We start from the raw sequence: 21,173 nt of genomic DNA, 5'->3' as shown, positions 1-21,173 counted from the left end.
CCAGAGAAAAATCCACCCTAGAAATGACTGGACTGAAATAAACGATCTCGCCATAAAATGATGACAATCAGTTTCTTCTTGTTGGAAATGTATTTAAAGTTAGTTTAGATAAATATACCGAATTAAAAATGATGCATCTTGCATCCTGTTTGTTGCTGATGATTTCCACAGGTTTTGATTCTGAGCCAATTCATTTTGGTCTCTTTGAAATCTAATGTGTGTGTGTTTTTGTGGGATCCTGAAAGCAACAGAACGTGGTTGGAAAAGTCGACGGGAGTTCTGATCCCTCACGGGAAAAAGCAAACCCGGCCCGGGCCAGAGTGTCGGCCCCGCGGCGGTTGCAACTGTATCTGTGAAAAAAGCTCTGAAACGACATCACGTTAACAAGAGCGCAGAATCTAGATCTGTCACGGCCGGCCGGCACCTGGGAGGACGACCCGTGGCGAATCCCCTCATCTGCTTCACCGGCAGGGGGTTCCTGCATCTCCTCAGAAGTTGGAAAGATGAAGGAGAGCCGGCGTGGAGGTGGTGTTGTAGAAAATTGGAATTCTGCCCTCTAGAGGCCAAATCGTGCGGGTGCACGTCTGGGAGACGGACGGTGGATTCGGAAGACGGATTCCAGATCTGACCCGCCTGGTAGAGCCCGGCTAGAATCAAGAGACGGGAAATCTGATCGCACTCTGGTGGGAGCTTCAACCCGAGGTCCGGGACCGCATCTCTTCCTCGTCGGAACTAATGGAGGCTAACGCCACCATGTTGCCACGGCGAATCTCCCAGGCTCACATTTTAAAGCGGGGGCGTCAAACTCAAATACACAGCGGGCCAAAGTTCAATACCGGGCCAAAGTCGCGGGCCAATATTGATATTTATTTCCTGTTTTGTGCCTTTCTTTTCGCCAGGGTTAGCACGATGCCGGTATTAGCATAAGGCCGCTGTGACTACTGTCAACAGAGGAGAGGGAGTTTATGGGTCCTGAAGTGATTTTTGCGTCAAAACACCAGCGAAGTGTTAGCGGTACATGAGCTGTAGGCTTTAATACAGGCGGGACAAAAATAATTACACTGCGGGCCAAATTTGGCCCGCAGGCCAGAGTTTGACTTCAATGCTTTGAAGAGTTAGGGTTTTTAAAAGGGTTCACCGTGGTTAGGAGGATATTATTGGTCCATTTGCACCAGCTAAATAAAAATGATTAGAAAAATCTACCAACATATCTTAGTTTGTATAAAAATAGTAAAAAAAACTTTTATTCATATGCCGCCATTGTTGTTTACATCCCAATGCTGTCCGGGTAGTGACGTCACGAGGTTGCAGATCATCTGTGCGAGCCTTGAATGACGCTGGAGACAGAAATCCAAATGAGCTTCAAGACGCGAAGAGGTAAGAGTCAGTCAAAGTCGCCGGAGCAACTACCTCGCCATGCTAACACACAGAGCGTATGTTTTAACAGGTTCAACTTTTTGTCATCAGCCATTCGCTGTAGACTTACGGACGGCTGTGTTAACAAACCGGGCAACTTGTTTATCAGCTCCGTGATCGTGCCGGTGTTGCTCTTTCCTCATCGGATGCTACTTCTGCAGTAGCGGGTTGTTGACATCCAGCGTCTCCCGCCTGTGGCGTTTCTTCCATTTCCCACTCCTTTCTTCTCTTCTCGTCCCTTGGAAATGTGTGTAGCCTAGCATCACTCCTTTTGTTTCCCTCGGACTGGAAATTGCACCCAGAAGCAGCAGAATGTGGCATAATTAGCATATATACGGTAGCGCAACACTAGCGGAAAGCCAAAGTTAACACAATACAGCCTGTATACATCATCAACCTAGCATGCGATGCACTAGTAAAACAATGGCCGTGCACAAATGTGTTATAAAGTGCGTTTGGAGGTGCTTTTTTTTTTTTTTTTTTTTGTTGTTGACTTTTTTGCAAACCGAACGGGGCGCTCAAAGTGGAAACACGTCACATCGCTGCGTTTCATTGGCGGGTTTTATTGAAAGAATTGGGTTAAACAATAGAACTCCATCGCATTTCAGTGTCTCATCCTCCTAACAGATGGGAACAAGGACAACATTAAATCACACGTCGACACTTAATATTAGTCTACACAAATCCACCGCTAACAAGCAGCTCATTAACATGCATTTCACTCGTATATTAGTTGTTATAAAGCACTTATTCACCTGACTACACGACCATATTCTACCAATGATGTGCCAGTAACTAGGAGTTCCTCCTCATCTGTGTCCTAATTAGTGTTTTTTTTGTTTGTTTTTTTTTTTGCTTAAATGACATATTTTTTATATATACTGTAAGTTCTGTGCATGAATGATGATTGGCGTATGCTTTTATTCGGGGTGCACTTTGCGTTTGCGGGCGTTTTTTCGGCAAACGTTTTTCTCCACGGTAAATTCCGGATGACCGATCGCAGCTCCGTCGACAGTAATAAGGAAACGTTACTGGTTTGTTACTTGTAGACCGGGATCATGCTGAATTAAGCATGAATAAGTGATTTATAATGACTAACACACAGCTAATATGCTGCTAATAGGCAAATGGTTAATGCTGAGTGTGTACACTAATACAAAGTACTTATAAATCTATATTCACTCAAACGTTTAGCGCCTAAAGAGCAACTTCCTTGACATCCATTACAAAGTTTAAAAAGCTCTGATGTTGTTTGGACTTCTAAATGGGAAATATCTACGCTGGGCGCCTCCACCCCCCCCCCCCCGCTATCGGCGGCGAGTTCCGGTCTCGTCTGTGCCGCGCGACAAGAACGACGACAAGCGTTTCCATCTCCGTCAACCACCGACTCACCATCCAAATCATTAAATTACAAAATAAAAAGAGATTTCATCCTGGAGCACAAGAAACAGGATATAATTAATCGAATAGACACAGTATGTCCAAATAAGTTAACTTGAACCTTTATATATTGTACTGTTTACTCCATTTAAATATTTTTTTTTCCATATTTAAATATAATTATTACAGATCTTGCAAAAAAATACTACACTGTGCATTGGCTGTCCGCTTACTTAAAGAGTGCCCGGTGCTTCCTGGGTGAGGGTGTTTTTTTATGTACAACATTATTAGAAATGGTCTGGAAGGGAATTTCTCGCCATCAGGAAGTAAAAACCTGAAGGTCCCTTCAAGTTCTCCTCCTTGTTTCCATTTGGTCAAATCTGAATTCGTGCTGCTGTGATTTTTCGATTTGAAATAAAATAAAAATAACGTATATTTTTTTTCCTCTTTTTTTTTTTTTTTTTTTTTCCTCGCGATTCACGTTTCCAAAAATAGTAATTCTAAAAATATATTGCATATGCCATCTTAGGAAATTGACATAATAAAATAGTCTTAATACGGAGAAATTGTAAAGTAGGACAATATATATTAACTCTTGAAGAATCAGGGCGTTAATAGAAATAAAATGGTCGGGGTCTGATTTTGCTTAAGATAACATTAAAAGATGGCTTCAGAGTGTTGAAAATTGGGCGGGTGGGCGTTCGAAAGCAATCGGGTACTCTTTATATTCTTAAAATATACACACACGCACGCACGCACGCACACACACACACACACACACACGCTCCGGCACAACTCGTCTTCCGAGTGACAGTAAAACACTTGCAGGTTAAAAGGCAATGAATGAGTGCGGCGGGGAAAATAAAAAACAAAATATCCGCCGCAGTATAACATTCCTGACCCCCCCTCCCCCCAAAAAACTAATCACACTTCTAACGTGGTGCTACGTCTGTCAGCACGGCGAGTCAGGCTTCAGTCCAGATGCCTCTCCAAAATCTAATCACATTAACAGTGTCAATACATACATATACTGTATAATTATATATATTTATAAGCATGTCTGCGCAGATTAAAAGGATCGAATGGAATGACTCTAGTTATATATATATATATACATATATGTATATATATATATGTGTTTATGCTGCGTAGATCCATGGAATTCAACAGGTTGTGCATCAGGTAACACGGTGAACACGTCGGCCGACTCCTCTACTGGTTCAATTCGAGAAATATACACAAACAAAAGCAGACGTAAACACGTCTTTCGCTTGCAGACACACACTCAAACACAAACACACACACACACGCGTACGCCCCCCCCCCACACACACACACACACAGCCCCTCCCTCCCAAGTACACTTTTATAAAATGGATCAAAACAAAAACAAATAACGCAAAACTCGTTTGTCGTCTGGAGTGCGGGGGGGGGGGGGAGGATGGATTAGTGCAATTTAAGAAGGGAGCGAGAGGAGGTGCTGGCGAGGAGATGGAGTGTGTGTGTGTGTGTGTGTGTGTGTGTTGGGGGGCTGAGATGAGGACTCTGGCTTATGTGGCATCCTTTGGTTTGTCTTGTTGGCGGGGAGGAGGAGGGGGGGGGGGGGTGACGGTTAAAGGGATGGTTGATGTGGATTTGATAATCGCGACGTCCACAGAGGCGATGAGGGAAAAAACGTTCGGCGATGAAAAGCAGCCGAGGGCCGCGACCATTAATCGAATAACGAGCGACTATTACGATAAGATAATGATTTATCGGCCTCTCGGCGGGGAAACCGCACCCGCCGATCGATCAATAACCCTTTGAGTATTGTTTATGTCTCCCTGGGGTCGATACCTATTTTTTCATTTTTTAATTCTTGTTTTTTTTTTATTAACCGTTCCGACGTTTCGGGTTAAAAACGTCCGTTCGTGTAGTTTGATATTTGATGCCGTGCTCACTGGCCAAAGTGCAAATGAGGTCAGCGGAAATGTAAGATGTGACCGCGCGAGTTTGATTTGCGTGACATCAGAAATATATATATTCGCAGTCGATACCGGAATATTCATCGAGGCCAAATACGAGATTTAGAGCGGGGGAGGAGACATCATCTGTCCAGTGAATAACTGCATATTTAACCATTTTTTTCAATAAAATAGAAGGATTAAGTGGTACTTTACACCCAATTCTGATTTTTGTTAATTACTCGTACTAAAATAAATGGATTGAAATCATTTATAATAATTTAGAAAATAAATATCTGTTGTTTTTTTTCTTATTACAATGCCAAAAATGCACTGAAAGGTTTTATCATATTTGCACATCAATGCCATGTGTTTCATGGCCAAAGGTGGAACGGTGGAATTCAAAATAAAATAAAATGAAGAATAAAATTGAATAGAAGTGCCACCTCGAGCCTGGACTCACGATGAGTGATTTGAAACAAGTCTGTAAACAAATGAGGGCGAAAATACTCTTAGTAATATTGACATTAATTGGGGTCTAAACAGACTATTATATCAGGAAGCTGACTGGGATGACAGCAAACTAAATTAAATTATTTAATTATAAATCGTTTTACATTTCCCAAGCCGTTTCTGAGTCCCCTTTCAGGGAATCAAAGTTAATGTCATTTTTATTTTATTTTATTTATGTCAAGTCACAGCTAACCGTAGCATTGGCGCATTTATTGAAATGCCAACTGTTAATATTTAGACGGCGGAGGGCAAACACCGCTTCTTCTCTGCAGACGTGACGATGCTCATTTCCTCCGCGGGGGAACAACGGACGCTATTAAAACGTCATCGCGTCACATCCGTCGGTCGGTCGGCATCGATCTCGGCACGACGGAACGGGGGATCTACTGCTTCCTGGTTGGGTGAGGTACCGCTAGCTGCCTAAAGCTCTACCTGCAGGTCATAAGGCAAATCACAGGAAACCGAAGCGGATAAATATAGATATAAACAAAACGGCCGACCATTGTGAGGCGGCGCATTCAAAAAGCCTCTCTAGAACCAGGCGTCTTCAAACCAGGACGGGACTTTGTGTGTGTTTCACGAATACAAGATGTTTAAAGCCTCTTTTTTTTTTTTTTTTCCTGAACAGAAGTTACAGAAGCCCCGCTCCGGAGTCCACTTTGGTTCGGACGAGATGCGTCGGACGAATTCCCTCCCCGCCACTTTTCCACGTACAGTATTTGAGATTGTGCGGAGCGATGCTCCAGTTGAAAACCTTCCCGTCGGTGTGTGTGTCTGTGTGTGTGTGTGTGTGTGCGCCGTGCCACGTCGGACGGGGAGAAAGAGAAGAGGCAGACAGAAAAGAGAGCTCCGCTTCCTCTAAAGCTGCTTTTTTTTTTTTTTTTTTTTTTTTTTTTTTTTGGTTTGATTGCCTGAAAGCCTCCTAAAAACACGTCACACGTCCCCGCTTTTATCCGCACCGACAACACTCGCTCTCCCACTCGCTCCTTCGGACAGACACGCACACGAATAAGCGCAACAAACCGGGAGAAATAAGACGACACTCTCCATTAGCTGCTTCTTTACCCTGGCTTCTTGGAACACCGCTTCCATCGGGCCGACAGCGGAGACTCGCGCTTCCCCCCCAGAAGCACCTTAGCGTCGCGCCGACCTAAAGCCGTCGGCTTACAAATGGAACAAACGTGATTGTTGTGCTAAGATGCTTTTGAGGGGAGGGGGGCGCTGGCGTTCCCGGTAGGCAAAGGGGGGGGGACGGGGGTTCGGGACGGGACGGGACGCATCCAGACTAAAACCAGAGCCGATTCATGCGCATCCTCGCGCCTCCGAACCAGAAGAGGAAGAGACTGAGACGGACGCGTCCGTCACCTCGCGGCGCCTCCTCGCTCACCTAAAGGGATCTGTGCTTCGTCACAAACTTCGTCACAAATTTGCAAATTTTGCCCCCCCCGCCCCTGCCCGCCGACTAAAACCCTCCTTCGATCCCCCCGCCGGACGGGACGAAGGCGTCGGGTCCTTCTGCTCCCCCTTTCCCAGAGTAGGAGGGAGATTATGTGGCGATTTGTTCACGGGTACGAACGCCGACTTCCTCCTACTGCAGGTTCTTCAGGATGCGGCCGTAGCGGAAGTCATAGACGTGCCGGCACAGATACACCAGCTCGGGGTCGACGTCGGTGGGCACACAGCGGTGAGAGGGGGGGGCGAAGTCCGGGCAGCAGGGCACCATGCTGGCGCTGCCAGGTGGGGCGCCTTCGGCACGCCGCTTCACCAAGGCACAAAATCTAGACACGGGAGAGAGGGGGGGGAAAAAAAAAAAAAAAAAAAAAAAAAATTAGTTACAATTGTTTATGATTTTTTCCCATGCCAGCGTTTTTTTTTATTTATTTTTTTTTTATACAGGACTGTCTCAGAAAAATTAGAATATTGTGATACAGTTCTTTATTTTCTGTCATGCAATTTCAAAAACAAAAAATGTTCTGGATTCATCAACTGAAATATTGCAAGCCTTTTATTATTTTAACATTGCTGATTGTGGCTTACGTCTTAAGAAAACTCAAAAATCCTATCTCAAAATATTAGAATATCATGAAAAAGTAATTTTTGTTTTTTTAATTGCTTCACAGAAGATAAAAAACTTTATCACAATATTCTAATTTTCTGAGACAGTCCTGTATTTTGTCTAATATCTTTCTCTGCTTGTAAGAGCAAGGAAGTCTCTATCGGGGATTGTTATTGTCAAATAAATCACTTACTGTTCCATCAATAGGCAGAAGAAAATATCATTCAAAGGGAAAATAAACAGAATAAATGAAAGGGCAGTCATATTGATTAAAACCAGAGCTTGTTTTGTACTTTTATTTTTATTTTATATTTATTTCATATTTTTTCCTCTTAGAAAAATCCTCATTTTCAAAATGATTTTGTTGGAAATATTAACCTCTTGAACAATAACATGAACCCAACCCATACTTTTGGGAAAGAACACGACATTGTCCCCCGATATTTAAGTGTCTATGTGAATTAAAACAAATCCGACAAAAAGTAAAATGAAAAAAAAATAAATAAATTTGGTGAATACTCAGGAGGGCAGAATTAGTCATTGAACACTTAAATTGCAGCAATTGAAAAAAAATAATAAAAAAACTGACAACCCCGCTCACTGACGATATTCGAAGACTTTGTTCCGTCTATGCTAATAATGCGTGATTACATATTTATATATTCATGTCTGGGGGGGGGGGGGGGTTATTTTTCAAAGCAGCTGGTGGAGGGAAGAGTTAAAAAAGCCAGCTACCGAGCTCCGAGAAGATATTTACAAACCGGCGGCGAGGCAAACACTTGTGGCCGGGGAGTCAGTGGAATTCATTAACGGTGGAAGTGTCACCAGCGTGTGCTGGGAAACTCTGAAGAAGCGCGCCTGCACACACACTATCTCACAGACCAAGGTGTTAATTAAAAAGGAGAGGCTCTGAAAGGATTTTCTGGCAATGATTGTCCATCGGTTTCATTAAGTGTGTGTGTGTGTGTGTACTCACCTACAGTACTGGGCTAATGGGAGAACGTAGCATCTGTCTTCAATGCAGGCCACGCTGTTCTCGTCCTGATGCCGAGAGGCGAAAACCTCATTCTGAAACGGGAAGAGGGTGCACAGTGTCACATCGGCGCACGCGTTGTCGTATTGCGCGGGCCGCCGGCCCGAAGAAAATAACAGTTTTTTGTTTTTTTTTTTTGTCCGACGAGCACAAAAGGGAGCTGTAATCGTTCGTGCGCAAGAGAGAGTTGCGTTTGCGCTTCAGCTCTCTGGCGAGAGGACTCGGGCTCGGCTCGACGCCGCCGCCTCTCTTATTCTTAGTTCGCCGAAGGAGGAGGTGGCGGAGATAGCATCAGTCGGGTGCTGTGGTTATTTCAGAAAGCAACAGTTTTTCAACAGTCCCAAAGCTGCCGGGAGCGAGATAACGTCTCCGGCGGTTAGAACGCCTCGCCGTTTGTGTTCCTCCCCCGTACGCGTCGGACATCAGGACGCCCACAACACCGCGTCCGCCAACGTGTGCGCCGCGGCGGACGTGAAATGAACTAGAACGCTCCAGAACCTGTCCGTCCGCATTCAGCGTGACCTGGAGCGTGACGGCGGGCGGTTAGTCTGAGACGCAACTAGAGATAGTCTTTATCAAAACAAAATGAGAAAAATCAAATACGTTTTCGGCGCTTGTGTATTTAGACTCATTCATTAGCGAGACTGCTTTAAGGGTTGTGTGTGTGTGTGTGTGTTTGTGGAGGCGAAAGGGGGCTATCTCAGCTGTCATTGGCCGATCCCGGCGCTACATATGAAGCCGTACAAGCATTCACTTTGGGAAATTTAGGGCGTCCAATGAAACTCCTGAATGTTTTGGAGGAAATTGGAGGAGACTCGGCTCAGAAAGGCCTGTCTGAATCCAACCGGGGATCTTCTTGCTTTGAGGAAGAAGCGCCAACCACGGCGCCACCGCCGCCGCCGCCGCCGTGCGTCGACGCTCTCTGAGGTCCCATCAATTTTTGGCTGTTGTGTTTTTTCTGTCACATTTCAAGTCCCGGAACTCGATGGAAACCGCAAAAGAATGGTGTGAAATTCCAAGAGGAAACGCACGTCTGTTGTTTGGTAGAAGACGGGTAATTATGCCGAATATAATAAACTTAATAAAAAACTACTCTGATAACATGGAAAGGCATTGACTGAATTAAAACATTTCCACTTTGGTGAGAAAACCCACTGAGTCATATTACTACGTCGCACTGACGTGTGCATGATGGTTAAAAAGATGTTGCCAGAGAACATATTTATTTTTGGCAATTTAAAAAAAAAAAAATAAATAAAAAATCAGAAATAGAGTGAGCGTTGAAATATCACTGTTCGGGTCCCGGTTCGATTCCCCGGCACATTTTGCACATGAGTGACTCATCGGAAAGTCAAAAGTCAGACAATGTGTTGTTTTTGCTCTGTTTTCTTTTTTTTTTCAGAGCCCGTGGCAGCGATGAATGAAGTCATTGTTGTGATTTTTCAGAAGAAAAATACATCTGTCAAGACCTTGGGTTCATTTGGGGTTTCTGCGGGTCAAAACACTGCAGCAGTAAATCAAAAGACTCGTTCTGCAGGCAGTCGATGACTGCGATCATTCTTTTGAATTAGGAGAGCTTGTATCGGCCCGTGGGACCGAAATCACCGAACATTGTAAAAAGCTAATCCTGGTCCAATAATCGTTGCGTTTATTTGCCAAACTTGCGAGTCTCAAATTGAGACAATGACCCTTCGGGTGAAATGGAAATTATAAATGTATCCGGGAATGTGCGATAACGGCATCCGACGGGTTAAGCGTCATTATCATTTCAAGGCCAACGTCGGACTGGTCCAGTTTATGCTGAAATGAAATGCAAACATCATGCAAGCGAATCCATTACAAAACAGAAGCGAGACCATCAAAAAAAACACTCGTTAGACGAACCGTGATAATTCATTTTTTTTTTTTTACGTCGTCGTCTGTAAGCGTGCCAGACAATCGTTTCCGAATTAACTGCGCGCATCCGTGTGGAATCAGCTCGGTGTGTGTTCCGTTATTGGCAGACGGACTCGCGGCCGCAGGTGTGTGTTTGTGAAATCCTCACCTTACAGTGTGTGCTGGGATCTCGGCCTCCCTGGGTGTGTTCAGGTCGGTAGTACCAGAAAAGACTCATCATCAGCTCTCCTGAAGCGGGGAAAAGAGACATGTGAGCACACGATATACCCCCCCCCCCCCCCCACACACACACACGTAAAGCTTACTGTCCTGTATATTCCTGTGCATCGTGTATTTGCAAGTGTATTTGCAGTCCCTATGTCCTCTATTGTGCGTCGTTTTGGATAAAAGCGTCTGCCAAATGCAATGTAATGTAATGTAATGTAATGTAAACAACCTAGGTCATTTCGATCCCGCGTACCTGTTTTCGGGTCTTCCCAGAGCGCGGATATCTTGGCGACGTACGGGAGGGACTTCTTCCTGGGGCCGGATCGCAGCAGCACGGTGTCTCTGACACGAATCACTTCGCCGTCCCTCTCCACCCCTTCGTAACACTGCCGCAGGGCCGTCTCTTCCTCTCCCTGGGTTTACCGGAGAGGGACGGAGTTGTCGTTACAAAAAAAAACAAAAAAAAAAAAAAAGGGGAATCTATCGCATGATGCCGTGTGGTCCGAACACGAGAGCTGACGTTTTCCTTTTTTCTTTTCGCTGCCTGGATGTGGAGATTTCTGCTCCGAGAGCGTTATCAGACAGAGTTTCGTACGGCAGAGTAAGTCTCGGCAGAGAGACAATCGCAAATCTCTCTAATCTCTTACTCAACGACTGCTATTCAGGAACACTCACACAAAAAAAAAAAAAAAACAACCCACCGCAATAAAAACCTCCCTCTCTGCGGGAAATCCGACGGGCCGCCAGCCGTTAGTGGCTCGTCTGCGGCTGACTCTCTTCTGTTTGGGGCTGCCGAGGCTGGACACAGGTGAGGGCTGCTCCTGAGACAGGCGCGTGCGGCCCATGGACATGGAGCCGTTGGCGGGTTTGGCGCTCTGCGGGCATTCTGTACCCAGCTTCAACCTGGGCTGGGGCTGGTCTCGACCCGACAGGGGGGTCAGCAGGTGGGGACTGGCTTGGGTGGACGAGGGGACGCTGGATAAAGGGCAGCTGGAGATGGGTAAGGGGGGAGGACCCAGGAGGGAGGGGTCACTCTGGGGGGAGGAATAACCCTCTGGAATAAAAAGACAAAATTAGGGTTTGAAGCAACGCGGCGAGGACATTTCATGTAGACTCAATGAGGTAGAAGAGCAGTTACAGTGGAGGGGACTTCGTCTGCTGGGCGCGAGACGTACGTGTGTGTGTGTGTGTGTGGGTGTGTGTTGTGGGAAGCGGGAGTGATGTGATTTAAAAAAAAAAAAAAAAAAAAGTTTATCCCGACAAGTTAAGGACAGCTGATGTGCAAGTGAAGCTCGATAAATTCTATGCTTTGCAGAGATCAGCTGGTTGCAGGGCGTGGATGCCTGCAGGTTCAGATTCGCCACGCGAATCATGCTTGTAAATATAAAAGTGAAAATACAGAATCTGGTTAATCATTTGGATCAGATAAGTCCATGACTTATACTTCTTGGTGTTTTTTTCCCCCCACAAAATCAGTCTTTTAAATATACCCAGGCCAGATATTCAGAGGAAACTTTCAGTTTTTGAGCTGGTGTTGCCCATTTAAAGTTCTGCTAGGGGCTGAATTAAAACAAAAGTGTCTGTGAATTAATGCAATATTATTTTGCTGTTGCTGTAAAAAGGTGGCTATTACGGAAACGATATTAGGAAGGATGCTCTGCGTCCATGTTGCATAAAATACAACTGGAACTTAAAAAAATGGGCAATTTCCACGGCCCCCGTATGGACTTGCTACTTTTATCTTTTTATCAGTTTAACTACACGCAACGCAATTGTTAAAGAATACAATAGTTGAACTTGAACCCTCCTTATCGAGGGAGATCTAAATCTGCGCCTGGAGCTAAACGCAGATCCAAAGCTTTTGCTAAAAAAAAAAACAACAACAACAAAAACAAAACAACAGAAACGTTCACACTTGCTGGGACAGAGCTCCAGGCACATGTTAAACAACAAAGGATGTTTTTCGGTCTGCAATCACTAACTGGATTCTAGGATCAGTGAGTTGTTTTATTCCTAAAAGAGAATACGTAAAGAAAGCAAAAGAAGTGAGCGTAGCATGTAGCAGAGATTTACAATCGCGGAACCTATTCTTTGCGCCCTCGGTACGGGAAATATGACTGGATCAAACGTACGCCTTGGATTGGCGGAAACACCGAGAGCTGAAAAAGGTTCGACAAACCTGTTTTGATGCCGTGCGTGCAGCCGGTGCATCCCGTACTGAACGAACACCCCCTGCTGTTAACGGGGGGCATCGCTCTGTAGGTGTAACCGCCGAGCCCGCAGGCTTCCCCGTAACAAGGCGACGTGACGGAGTTGCAGCAGGTCGGGTGGGGCAGCCCCTGCCCCATCTGCGGACCCAGCAGCTTGGAGCCGGTCATCCGATTAGGACACAAGCCGGAGGGCGCAAAGTTCAGAGGTCGCGAAGTGAGAGCCGCCGACGTGGTTCCAGTGTGTGTCGGGTGGGCGATGTGAACGTAGTAGCTGGAGAAGCAGTGGTCGGCGGTGCAGAGGCAGGGGTGGGGGCTGAGGGTCAGAGCGGTGTGCGGGTGGGAATGCGTCAGGGACGGTGAGGTTACGAGGCACTCGCGCTTCACGGGGGTCAAAGCTGTGTTGAGCGGCTGATCTTCGGACTCTCTGTAAGGCTGCTGGCCCACAAAGAACGCCACGCGGTGGCAGTATTCCATCGAGCCCTCGGGGGGACAGCAGTAGTACGGGCTCAGTTCGGTTTCTAGCTGCTCCTCTTTCACGTGGTTTAGAGAATAGCCCAGCATGCTACGCGGCTGGTAGCCCGGTTTGGTCAGTCTGTGTGTGCAGCTGCCGTTCTCCCACTCCACTTTGGGTTCAAAGTCTGCCTTCTTCTTGCAAGCGGCGCAACCTCTGTGGATGGGAGAGCTCTTATTCCCCTTCTCTTTTTGCCATTGCCCTTTGTGTTTGAGGTTGACTCTACAGTGCTGTTTGGGGGTCGAGGAGGCGGCGGCGGCGGCGGAGGACTTGGCGTGCGTCGAGACGACGGCCGCGGACGCGGTCTTCGCTCGCTGCTTACTCGCGGCAGATGAGCTGGTTAACTTCAGCAGCGCTGCGGCGTTAAGCCCGGCCAATCGTCTCGGGGTCGGGGCGTCCAAAATCTCCAGACTCACGCCGCTGGTTTTGTCTACTCGGGCGGCTTTGGCCTTCCTGGCCTGCTTGGAGTTTTGGCACTGTTCAAGTTTCAGTGTTGTGGAAGCTTTACCGACGTTCCCGCGCAACACCTTCGCACCCCCGGGGACGCCGCTCCTCGGGGGATCGGCTTCCGGGGAAGCTCCGCCGTTGGCAGGCTCCTCCTGTCTCTTAGCCTGCTTGGCGGCCGGTTGAGCGTCGGTGGCTCTTTCGAGCAGCAAGCTATTCACCGCCTCGGCGTTCAGAGAGGCGAGCCGCCGCTTCCGTGGTTGCGGGGCGTGGACGCACTCGCTTTGAGCCGAGCTGATTGACTTTGATTTTGCTTTGGGTATTAATTTTGTCTCCGTTTTTACGGCGCCTTTGCCTTTCCTGGGTTTCTGTTTGACGGATACCTTTTTGTCGTTTTCCGCCGAAGTGCTCTGATCGCGAAGGCTTTCCTCCAACCTTGTGAGGAGGACGTGGCAGCTGAGCCCCTCGCCATCGCTGATCCCGGGCCTCCTTCGCAAGGGATACAGCTTCCTGTCCCATTTCTTTTCCCGCCTTCCGTCCAGGCTCTTGCTCTGATTGCAGTTTTCCGTCGGCCTCTTCTCGCTCATCTTCTTGGCCTTGCCTTTCGCCTGTTTGCCGACCTCGCTTATCTTCTTTGTCCTGCCGAATCGAAGCGAGCGCTCAAGCCAGCCGCTGCCCATCGTGCCACCATGTGGCCAAAGAGGACAGTTGTCCCGCCACTCGCCGCTAGCGTGGCTCTGCCTGGGGGAACCCTTCTGCCTTGCGTGAGTCATCACATGCTTCTTCACAGGGCCTGGAGACAAGATAGACCGACAAGCAGTAAAAATTAAGGCTTAGCGCTTTTACAACAACAATTAATCGACACAGTAGCGGTCTTGTTCCGGCCTTAAAATCTCATAATATCTTTACTCATGGCTCTCTTAGTCACACAGCAGATGTTAAGATCAGCAGGCACCAGGCCAATCAGAGCAGGATTGGTGATTAGTGAAGACAGTGGGGAAATGATGTGAGGTGCACAAAGTATTGAGCAGGGACCATTAGCATTATGTAACACATTTCTTTCCTGATTTATGCTCCAGAAAGGCTGGAGGAGCTACGGTACGCTAATGCGAGAAGATCTCTGGCACAAAGAAAGCGCTGACCAAAATAGGTATTGACCTATGGGTATAATGTAAGCCTGAAACGAAGTCTGGAACACAGATTCTGAGTCCCCGCTCAAAGCTATTATTTTTGTTGTCCGCGCGTCGGCGTGCATTTACGTTGAATCATTCGCGCTCTGCATCGGGTAGTGCGTATGCAGAATACAAATAACAGCTTGTTAGAGCCAATTTTGTTTTTTTTTTAGAGTGGAACTTGAGTCTGTTGGGGAAGTTTGAAAATTTTAAAAGATACGGATCATTAACTGGCACCCGAAGTTGCTATTTAAACCCACACATGGTTCTCCATCAATTTAGTGTCTCCTTATGACATACGCCTGACCGTATGACAAAACCAACGAGATCCATGCAACGATACGTCAAAACTCGGGTCTAAGAACTGTCCGGCTTGAATTTCCTCCTCCAGGAGAACATTTTTTTACTTTTGCATTGGCGAGGACCACGGCAGGGACAGCGACACCGTTGCCATAGCGTTCATGTTCTCCACGGCGGGATAAATAACCATTGACTATAAAATGAAGTGATCTTATTTTCTCCCTTCGCCGTGTGAATAGCCCCGCTGTTAGCTAACGCCACACTGATTTCGGCCAAAATGTTGATGTTCCGCTGCGAGCCCTGGAAATCCCGGCAGGCCAGAAGAGCTTGAACCTCTTTGTCGGTCCATTTCTCTCTGGTCCATTTTGTCGCAAGAAAACACAGCTGACCAGTGACCACAATAGATTTCTAAAATGGTGATCTGCAGTCTGCGAGAAGTATCTGGGAATGGGCGTGGCTCTACGAGTCCCACAAATTTCCAAACGCCTATGTCGTAAGAGCTGCTATTGAACCGTCAATGACATTGCCTCGGAGTAGGAGCTAAAATTGTCGTAGCGACAAACTCCGTGGTTCCTATGCCGTCCCGGTGCACGCGGAAACAGTCTAGTTCCTGAAAAGGTTCTGGGCACTGCGAAAAGTTCCTCGCGTCCATTGCGAAATCACTAAGCATGACATTCATTTAGAAACAAACAATTGACTCGGTGAACACAAAGAGTTCATTTTGAAAATGAAAACGAGAACAACTGTAGGATAATGCAAGTATCTCAAGCATGTGACGGGATGGGAATACATGTGTTTAGAAGAAGTCACTTCAAGAGGATGTATTTGAGCAGCGGCAAGGGAGATTCATGGTATATGTACATAAAATAGGCCCTGATGCAGAACAAGCCTGCAGCCAATCAAGTTATAGTCTTTCATGTAATGTGATGTGTTTACTGCACACAGGAGTCTTAAAGCCAGTTGTTTCTCACGAGCAGCAAAAGCCACGACGGCCACGCCGAACCAAGCCAGCCGTGAATCTCCGGCTCCGAAGAGAGGACCTCTTCGGCACGCTTTAAACACCAGCGGCTACCCGGGCGTCGTCGCGTTCGGTCCGACAACAATGACACTAATAACGGTTGTTAGTTACGTTCTAAAGAAAGAGGAGATGAAACCGACGCGGCGTCGAGTTAATGAACCGGCAGCTTTGTCACCGTGGGATATCATCTAAAAAGGCTCCATTACAAATAAAATGTGCCGCATTTAGAATCGTTCAACGTGCGACTATAATTAAAACGTGGCATGATATTTTTCCATCAATTATGGGCGTCCTTATGTCTTCATTAAATTACAGCTTGACTGATAACAGATATTTTGAGCTGATAGTTGGAATTAAAGAAACTGCATTTTAAAACAAAGTATAGGGGCTTTTACATTGTCGTACGTTTACTAACAGATCAGAAGGACACTGGACGGACAGGTTATGAACAACATCAACATCAGCCGTTGTCATTGTTATATTATAAATCAAATGGCGGCTGGTAGACCTTAAGACATTGACACAGCAACCTCCATTCGCGCAAACGTCGATGTCTAAAGCGAGCCGAGGTGCCCGGTGCCTGCAGAGACACGAAAGCATGAAGATTTACGGCCTAAGCTTGTCTGCAACAAGTTGTAAGATGAATTAGCTTCCTAACAGAAAAATACTATCTGTTTCAGAGCAGAAAAAGAATAGACCTCGGGTCTTTTTGCCATTCATTTTGTCCAGAGCTGAGGCTTGAGAATTACAAGCGGTGTCATTCGTTCAGACAAGCGCGTATGTGCGTGTGTGTGTGTGTGTGTGTGTGCACGCAAACAAAGACAAGCCTGATAGCTGACGGAAGAACGCCACTGTAACGTGAACTCAGGACGTCTTTGCAGTCAAAACGCCACACGGTTTTCCAAACATGTCGGATTCTGCCGGTCGTACTCAGCCAATATGGCTCCGGGAAAAGAACGACCGGGGGTGCGGTTGGAATATTTGGACCCGATGAAAATACATCACAATAAACCCCCCCCTCCCACATTAGGCATTTACTATTATGTTTTAATACCCCTTGCACACACCCCTTCTCCCTGTACTGCCCCCCAGAGAACAATTAAAGGACAATTTCCTGCAGCTTGAAACTAAAACTCAATATTGGTAGTCGCACACTCCACATCCAAAATGTTTCACCTCGTCCGAGTTTGAATTCAATAAAAGCAGTTAATGCGCTTTCACAATTTGTTTTCGATGGCTCGGATAATCCAAGTGTAAATCGAGAGGTTTTGCAGCACTCCGCAAAATTTGGCCAATATGCCCTTCTTTATTCAGGAGTCTAATATCGGCTCCAATCTGCTTTAGGGGAGGCTTTGCTCTAATCTATTTTTTTTTTTTTTTTTTTTTCACGAAAGAACACAAAGAACCATTTTTCAGCAGCTGCGGGTCAGCGCTGAGGAGCGCGTTTCAGATGGAAAAGAGATGAGGAGGTTTAACCTGCGAGATTATTATCTCACACGGGCAGCGTTCTGGCGAAGCAGCAATTTGGCTCTTTAAACACAGTTAGGCCTTGTGTTCCTCAGGAAGTAATTTCACATTTACAGTAAGACCAATGACCCTTTGCTTCATCTCTAATTGGTTAGGAAACAGATCATCGGCTCCTCTCCCATCATCAAACATCGGTGCTTTTTTTCCCAATCCGACTGCTCGCAAAAGACTCCGGGGACGGAGCGCGTAAAAGAAAAAAAAAAAAAAAGAGAAGCGTGCATTTGAATAATGACTCACACGAATCAAAACAAACATCCAGCTCCAATTTAACCGCAGTCTTTAGGTCATTTCGAATATTTCTCAGCTGAAAGCGTGGGGGGGTTGTGAAACAAACTAAACAGGTTTGCCGTACAAACTCGACAGACGCTTTGGCACCGTCGGATCTTTCGCAGATACCAGAACCTTTTCCGCCGGCGACGCCGCTTCTGCGTGCACTCGGACAGGGATCGTGGACCTCGGTTGCTCTTTTACAATTCCATAGGGACTCATAAACCACATCCATTACCAGATACATCTTGCGGACTGGCTTTTAGAAAAAAAAACAAAAAAAAAAAAAACATTGTGGTCACCGGTCAGCTGTTCTCTTGCGACATAATGGACACAACCAGGAATGGAACAAGAGGAGGTCCAAGCGCTTCATGCCTGCTCCGCCACGGACGAGGCTCCAGGGGTCGCGGCGGAACATTAACATTTTGGCCAAAATAAGCACTGGAGTTAGCGAACTGCCGCGTTTTCTTCAAACGGCAAAGCGGTGCAGGGAGAAAATAAAAACACATCCACGGTTATTACTCCCGCAATGCATGGACACGGACGCTATGGCAACTTCGCTCTCTACATCGTCCGTGTCGTCTTCCTCCCCTTTGGGGCGGTTTGTTTTTGAGCGTGCTGCACACACCGGTTGGTACCACTGAGAATGCAAAACTGAAAAAGTTCCCCCGGAGGTGGGAAGCTCCTGGAACGAAACCAGAGCTGAATAGCGCTTTTAAAAAGGGAGTTCTTAGAACCGCACCTGGCGATCTTCCTCATAGATCCTGACCAAATGTACACGTGCAACACAATCGCTCGACGCGCAACGCGGGGAAATTCAGAGGCAGATGAAGTTCACTTTCAAGTATTCCATGAATATTTATTAATAAACCACAAACCACGGGCTTTAGTGCGCTACGGTCAAATCAACGGCGCAATGGGCGATTACAACGATTGTGCGGCTGCGATTCTGTTTAATTCAGTGCTTCCTATTACGCTTTTAGAGGAAGGTCATACAAGCAGCGATGAGTCATTTAGGATCCAGAAATGTTCGAGTGTAAACTGCTGGGAAACCGCAGGAATTTACACCTTCAGTATTTCGAAGAACATAAACACCGTTTCCTGCGGATTTGTTTTCTTTCCAGTAAAAGGGCCCCTCCGCTTACGCCTCCTGATAGATGCCGGTGAATCTTTACACCGATTTATCAAAGTATTATAAAGAAGAGATTGACTGTTGATAAACAGTTGCGCCATCTCCGCATCACAGGACGGACGGGTCGATCCTGCCGAGCGGCGGGTCGGCAAAGGTCGCCCTGGATTTCCAGCGTGAACTCAGAAAAGTCATTTATTGAGGCAGCAACTGGTGGGACACATTTCCTTCCCATTAGAGCGGTCATGAAACATTACATATCCTCCGCACGATAGGAACTTTTCATCCGATGAGTACATTTGCACTTTAAAAGACTTTTTTTTTTCCCCCCTCTTTAGAGATATGAACATTTCCTCTTTTCCTTTTTTTTGGTCATCTTAAACTGCCTTATAAATTATTCAATTATTTTGTTTCTTTCATAACTTTTTTGTGTGATATAGCAAGTCAAGTTTTAAGTAATGGAACAACTACTGCAGATAGGTATATTTTCTGTGTTTTTGTTGTTTTTTTTCCTCCACAGGGGTTACATTGCAAATCCTAGCACATTAGTGAGTGTGTGTGTGTGTGTGTGTGTTTCAGCCGCTCCTTTCAGGGGTCTCCGCAGCCAATCATCTGCCTCCATCCAACCCTCTCCTCTGAGACCCGCTAACTTCATGTCCGCTTTTGCTCCATCATTAAATCTCCTTTCTGGCCGTCTTCTAGACCTCCTGCCTGGCAGTTCCAACCACGGCATCCCTCTACCCAGATCTTCCTGCACACATCCAAACCATCTCGGTCCGACTTTATCCCCGAAACAGTGGCTGAACCTCTGACAGACTCATTCCCGATCCTTTCGGTCCTCCTCACCCCCGAGGAGAACCTCGACATCCTCATCTCCGCCGCCTCCAGCTCTGCCTCCAGTCTTTTCCTCTACGTTTCTAAACCAGACAACATCTCCGGTCTCGCCGCCATTCGTTTCATTCCTGCTGTTCCTGCAGGTGATAATGAATACATAATAACTGGAAAAAAAAATGTCCGTTTGTTTTGCCGAGCCTTTTTACGGGCAGCTCAACGTCCACGTGGGGGGCTCACAGCTGTTTTTGGAGACCGTAGTATATCTGTGACAAATGTTGAGATTTTTTTTTTTTTAAGTTTTAAAACATCTCGTCCGTCTCCAATACTCTGGTTTTTCACATTAAAATTTAAGACACTTAACAAAGGAAAATTAAGCTTTTGTTTCACAATGAGCTGTCCTTATCATTTCTTTCAAATATTCAGACGGAGATTCTGTCAAACTCGTGTCACCTCAGAGGCAGCCTTCAATGCGTTAATGTCAACCTTGGTGTCATGTTTTCTCCGAGTATGAGCCTTGAATGTCAACCGCCAATATTAAATCTCCTACACTCTTAAATATTCAGCATCTGCTTGAACTGCAATAATAAAAGGGTTTTATTATCAGCGTGTGATTACGTTAATAAAATAGCCAGCAATCGATTCATCAGTTTAAATCACGTTTTGAGAAACTAAAGGTTACAACCCTCTGCTTTCAGTTCATTGATCACAGAGGTAATTTTAATATCTTTGGGCACTATCTTGGGCTTCAGGAAACCCCGGCCAACGTCTTCTGTTATTTCCTCGTCCGGTCGACGCACAAATCCGCAATGAAAAACAGTGTTCTATTAAAAAACAGGTTACGCTCCAGGAAACTACAGAGTGTCTGATCGGGGATCGGGGATCACACAACAAACAAACTAAACCTGAGCGGACCCAAACCCTGAGCACACATCCATCCGCTAATTCACGAGCACTCTCTCATCTGCCACTTTTTCAAGTTGAAAAGGAGGAAAAAGAAAAAGCAAACAGCCAATTATGAAACCCATCAACCGATCAATGAATGAATACATTTAAAAAAACACTTGGTTTCATTGAGATCCTTTTAACTCATAGAACCACTCTAAAACAAACATGAGCTTCAGGAACCACACACACACAAACACACACACACCAAACCTGTGCAGACCCCCCCTGGGCAAGCACATCAATCCTCTAATTCTGGAACAATCTCCCAGCTCACACTTTAACACTTTTTCAAGACACAATGGGCAAAAAAGGAAAAAAAGAGAGAAGTTTTGCCTCAGTGATTATAAAAAAAAACACAAATGAGCCAAACAT

At 46.1% G+C, this 21,173-nt stretch overlaps 1 protein-coding gene across 2 annotated transcripts in view; it reads right to left on the bottom strand.

Annotated features, from left to right (window-relative positions):
• Positions 1 to 1,959: 1,959 nt before the first annotated feature.
• LOC147222579 (bromo adjacent homology domain-containing 1 protein) overlaps positions 1,960 to 21,173 on the bottom strand; it is a 38,632-nt gene continuing 19,418 nt past the window's right edge. For both annotated transcript variants that reach the window (XM_086167684.1, XM_086167685.1), the window contains exons 2-7: positions 12,624 to 14,402; positions 11,146 to 11,498; positions 10,698 to 10,857; positions 10,386 to 10,465; positions 8,285 to 8,376; positions 1,960 to 7,030 (exon numbers count right to left, since the gene is read on the bottom strand). In XM_086167684.1, the coding sequence (XP_086023810.1) occupies positions 6,841 to 7,030; positions 8,285 to 8,376; positions 10,386 to 10,465; positions 10,698 to 10,857; positions 11,146 to 11,498; positions 12,624 to 14,382 (2,634 nt within the window). In that variant the 5' untranslated portion in view covers positions 14,383 to 14,402 and the 3' untranslated portion in view covers positions 1,960 to 6,840. The remainder of the gene's footprint in view (positions 7,031 to 8,284; positions 8,377 to 10,385; positions 10,466 to 10,697; positions 10,858 to 11,145; positions 11,499 to 12,623; positions 14,403 to 21,173) is intronic.

Source organism: Fistularia commersonii, chromosome 20 (assembly GCF_037954325.1).
Source record: "Fistularia commersonii isolate RoL2024-O1a breed Wild chromosome 20, RoL_Fcom_v1.0, whole genome shotgun sequence".
NCBI classification, from domain to species: Eukaryota; Metazoa; Chordata; class Actinopteri; order Syngnathiformes; family Fistulariidae; genus Fistularia; species Fistularia commersonii.
The sequence above is the reverse complement of the archived record's forward strand: the minus strand, read 5'-3'. Positions and strand labels throughout refer to the sequence as shown.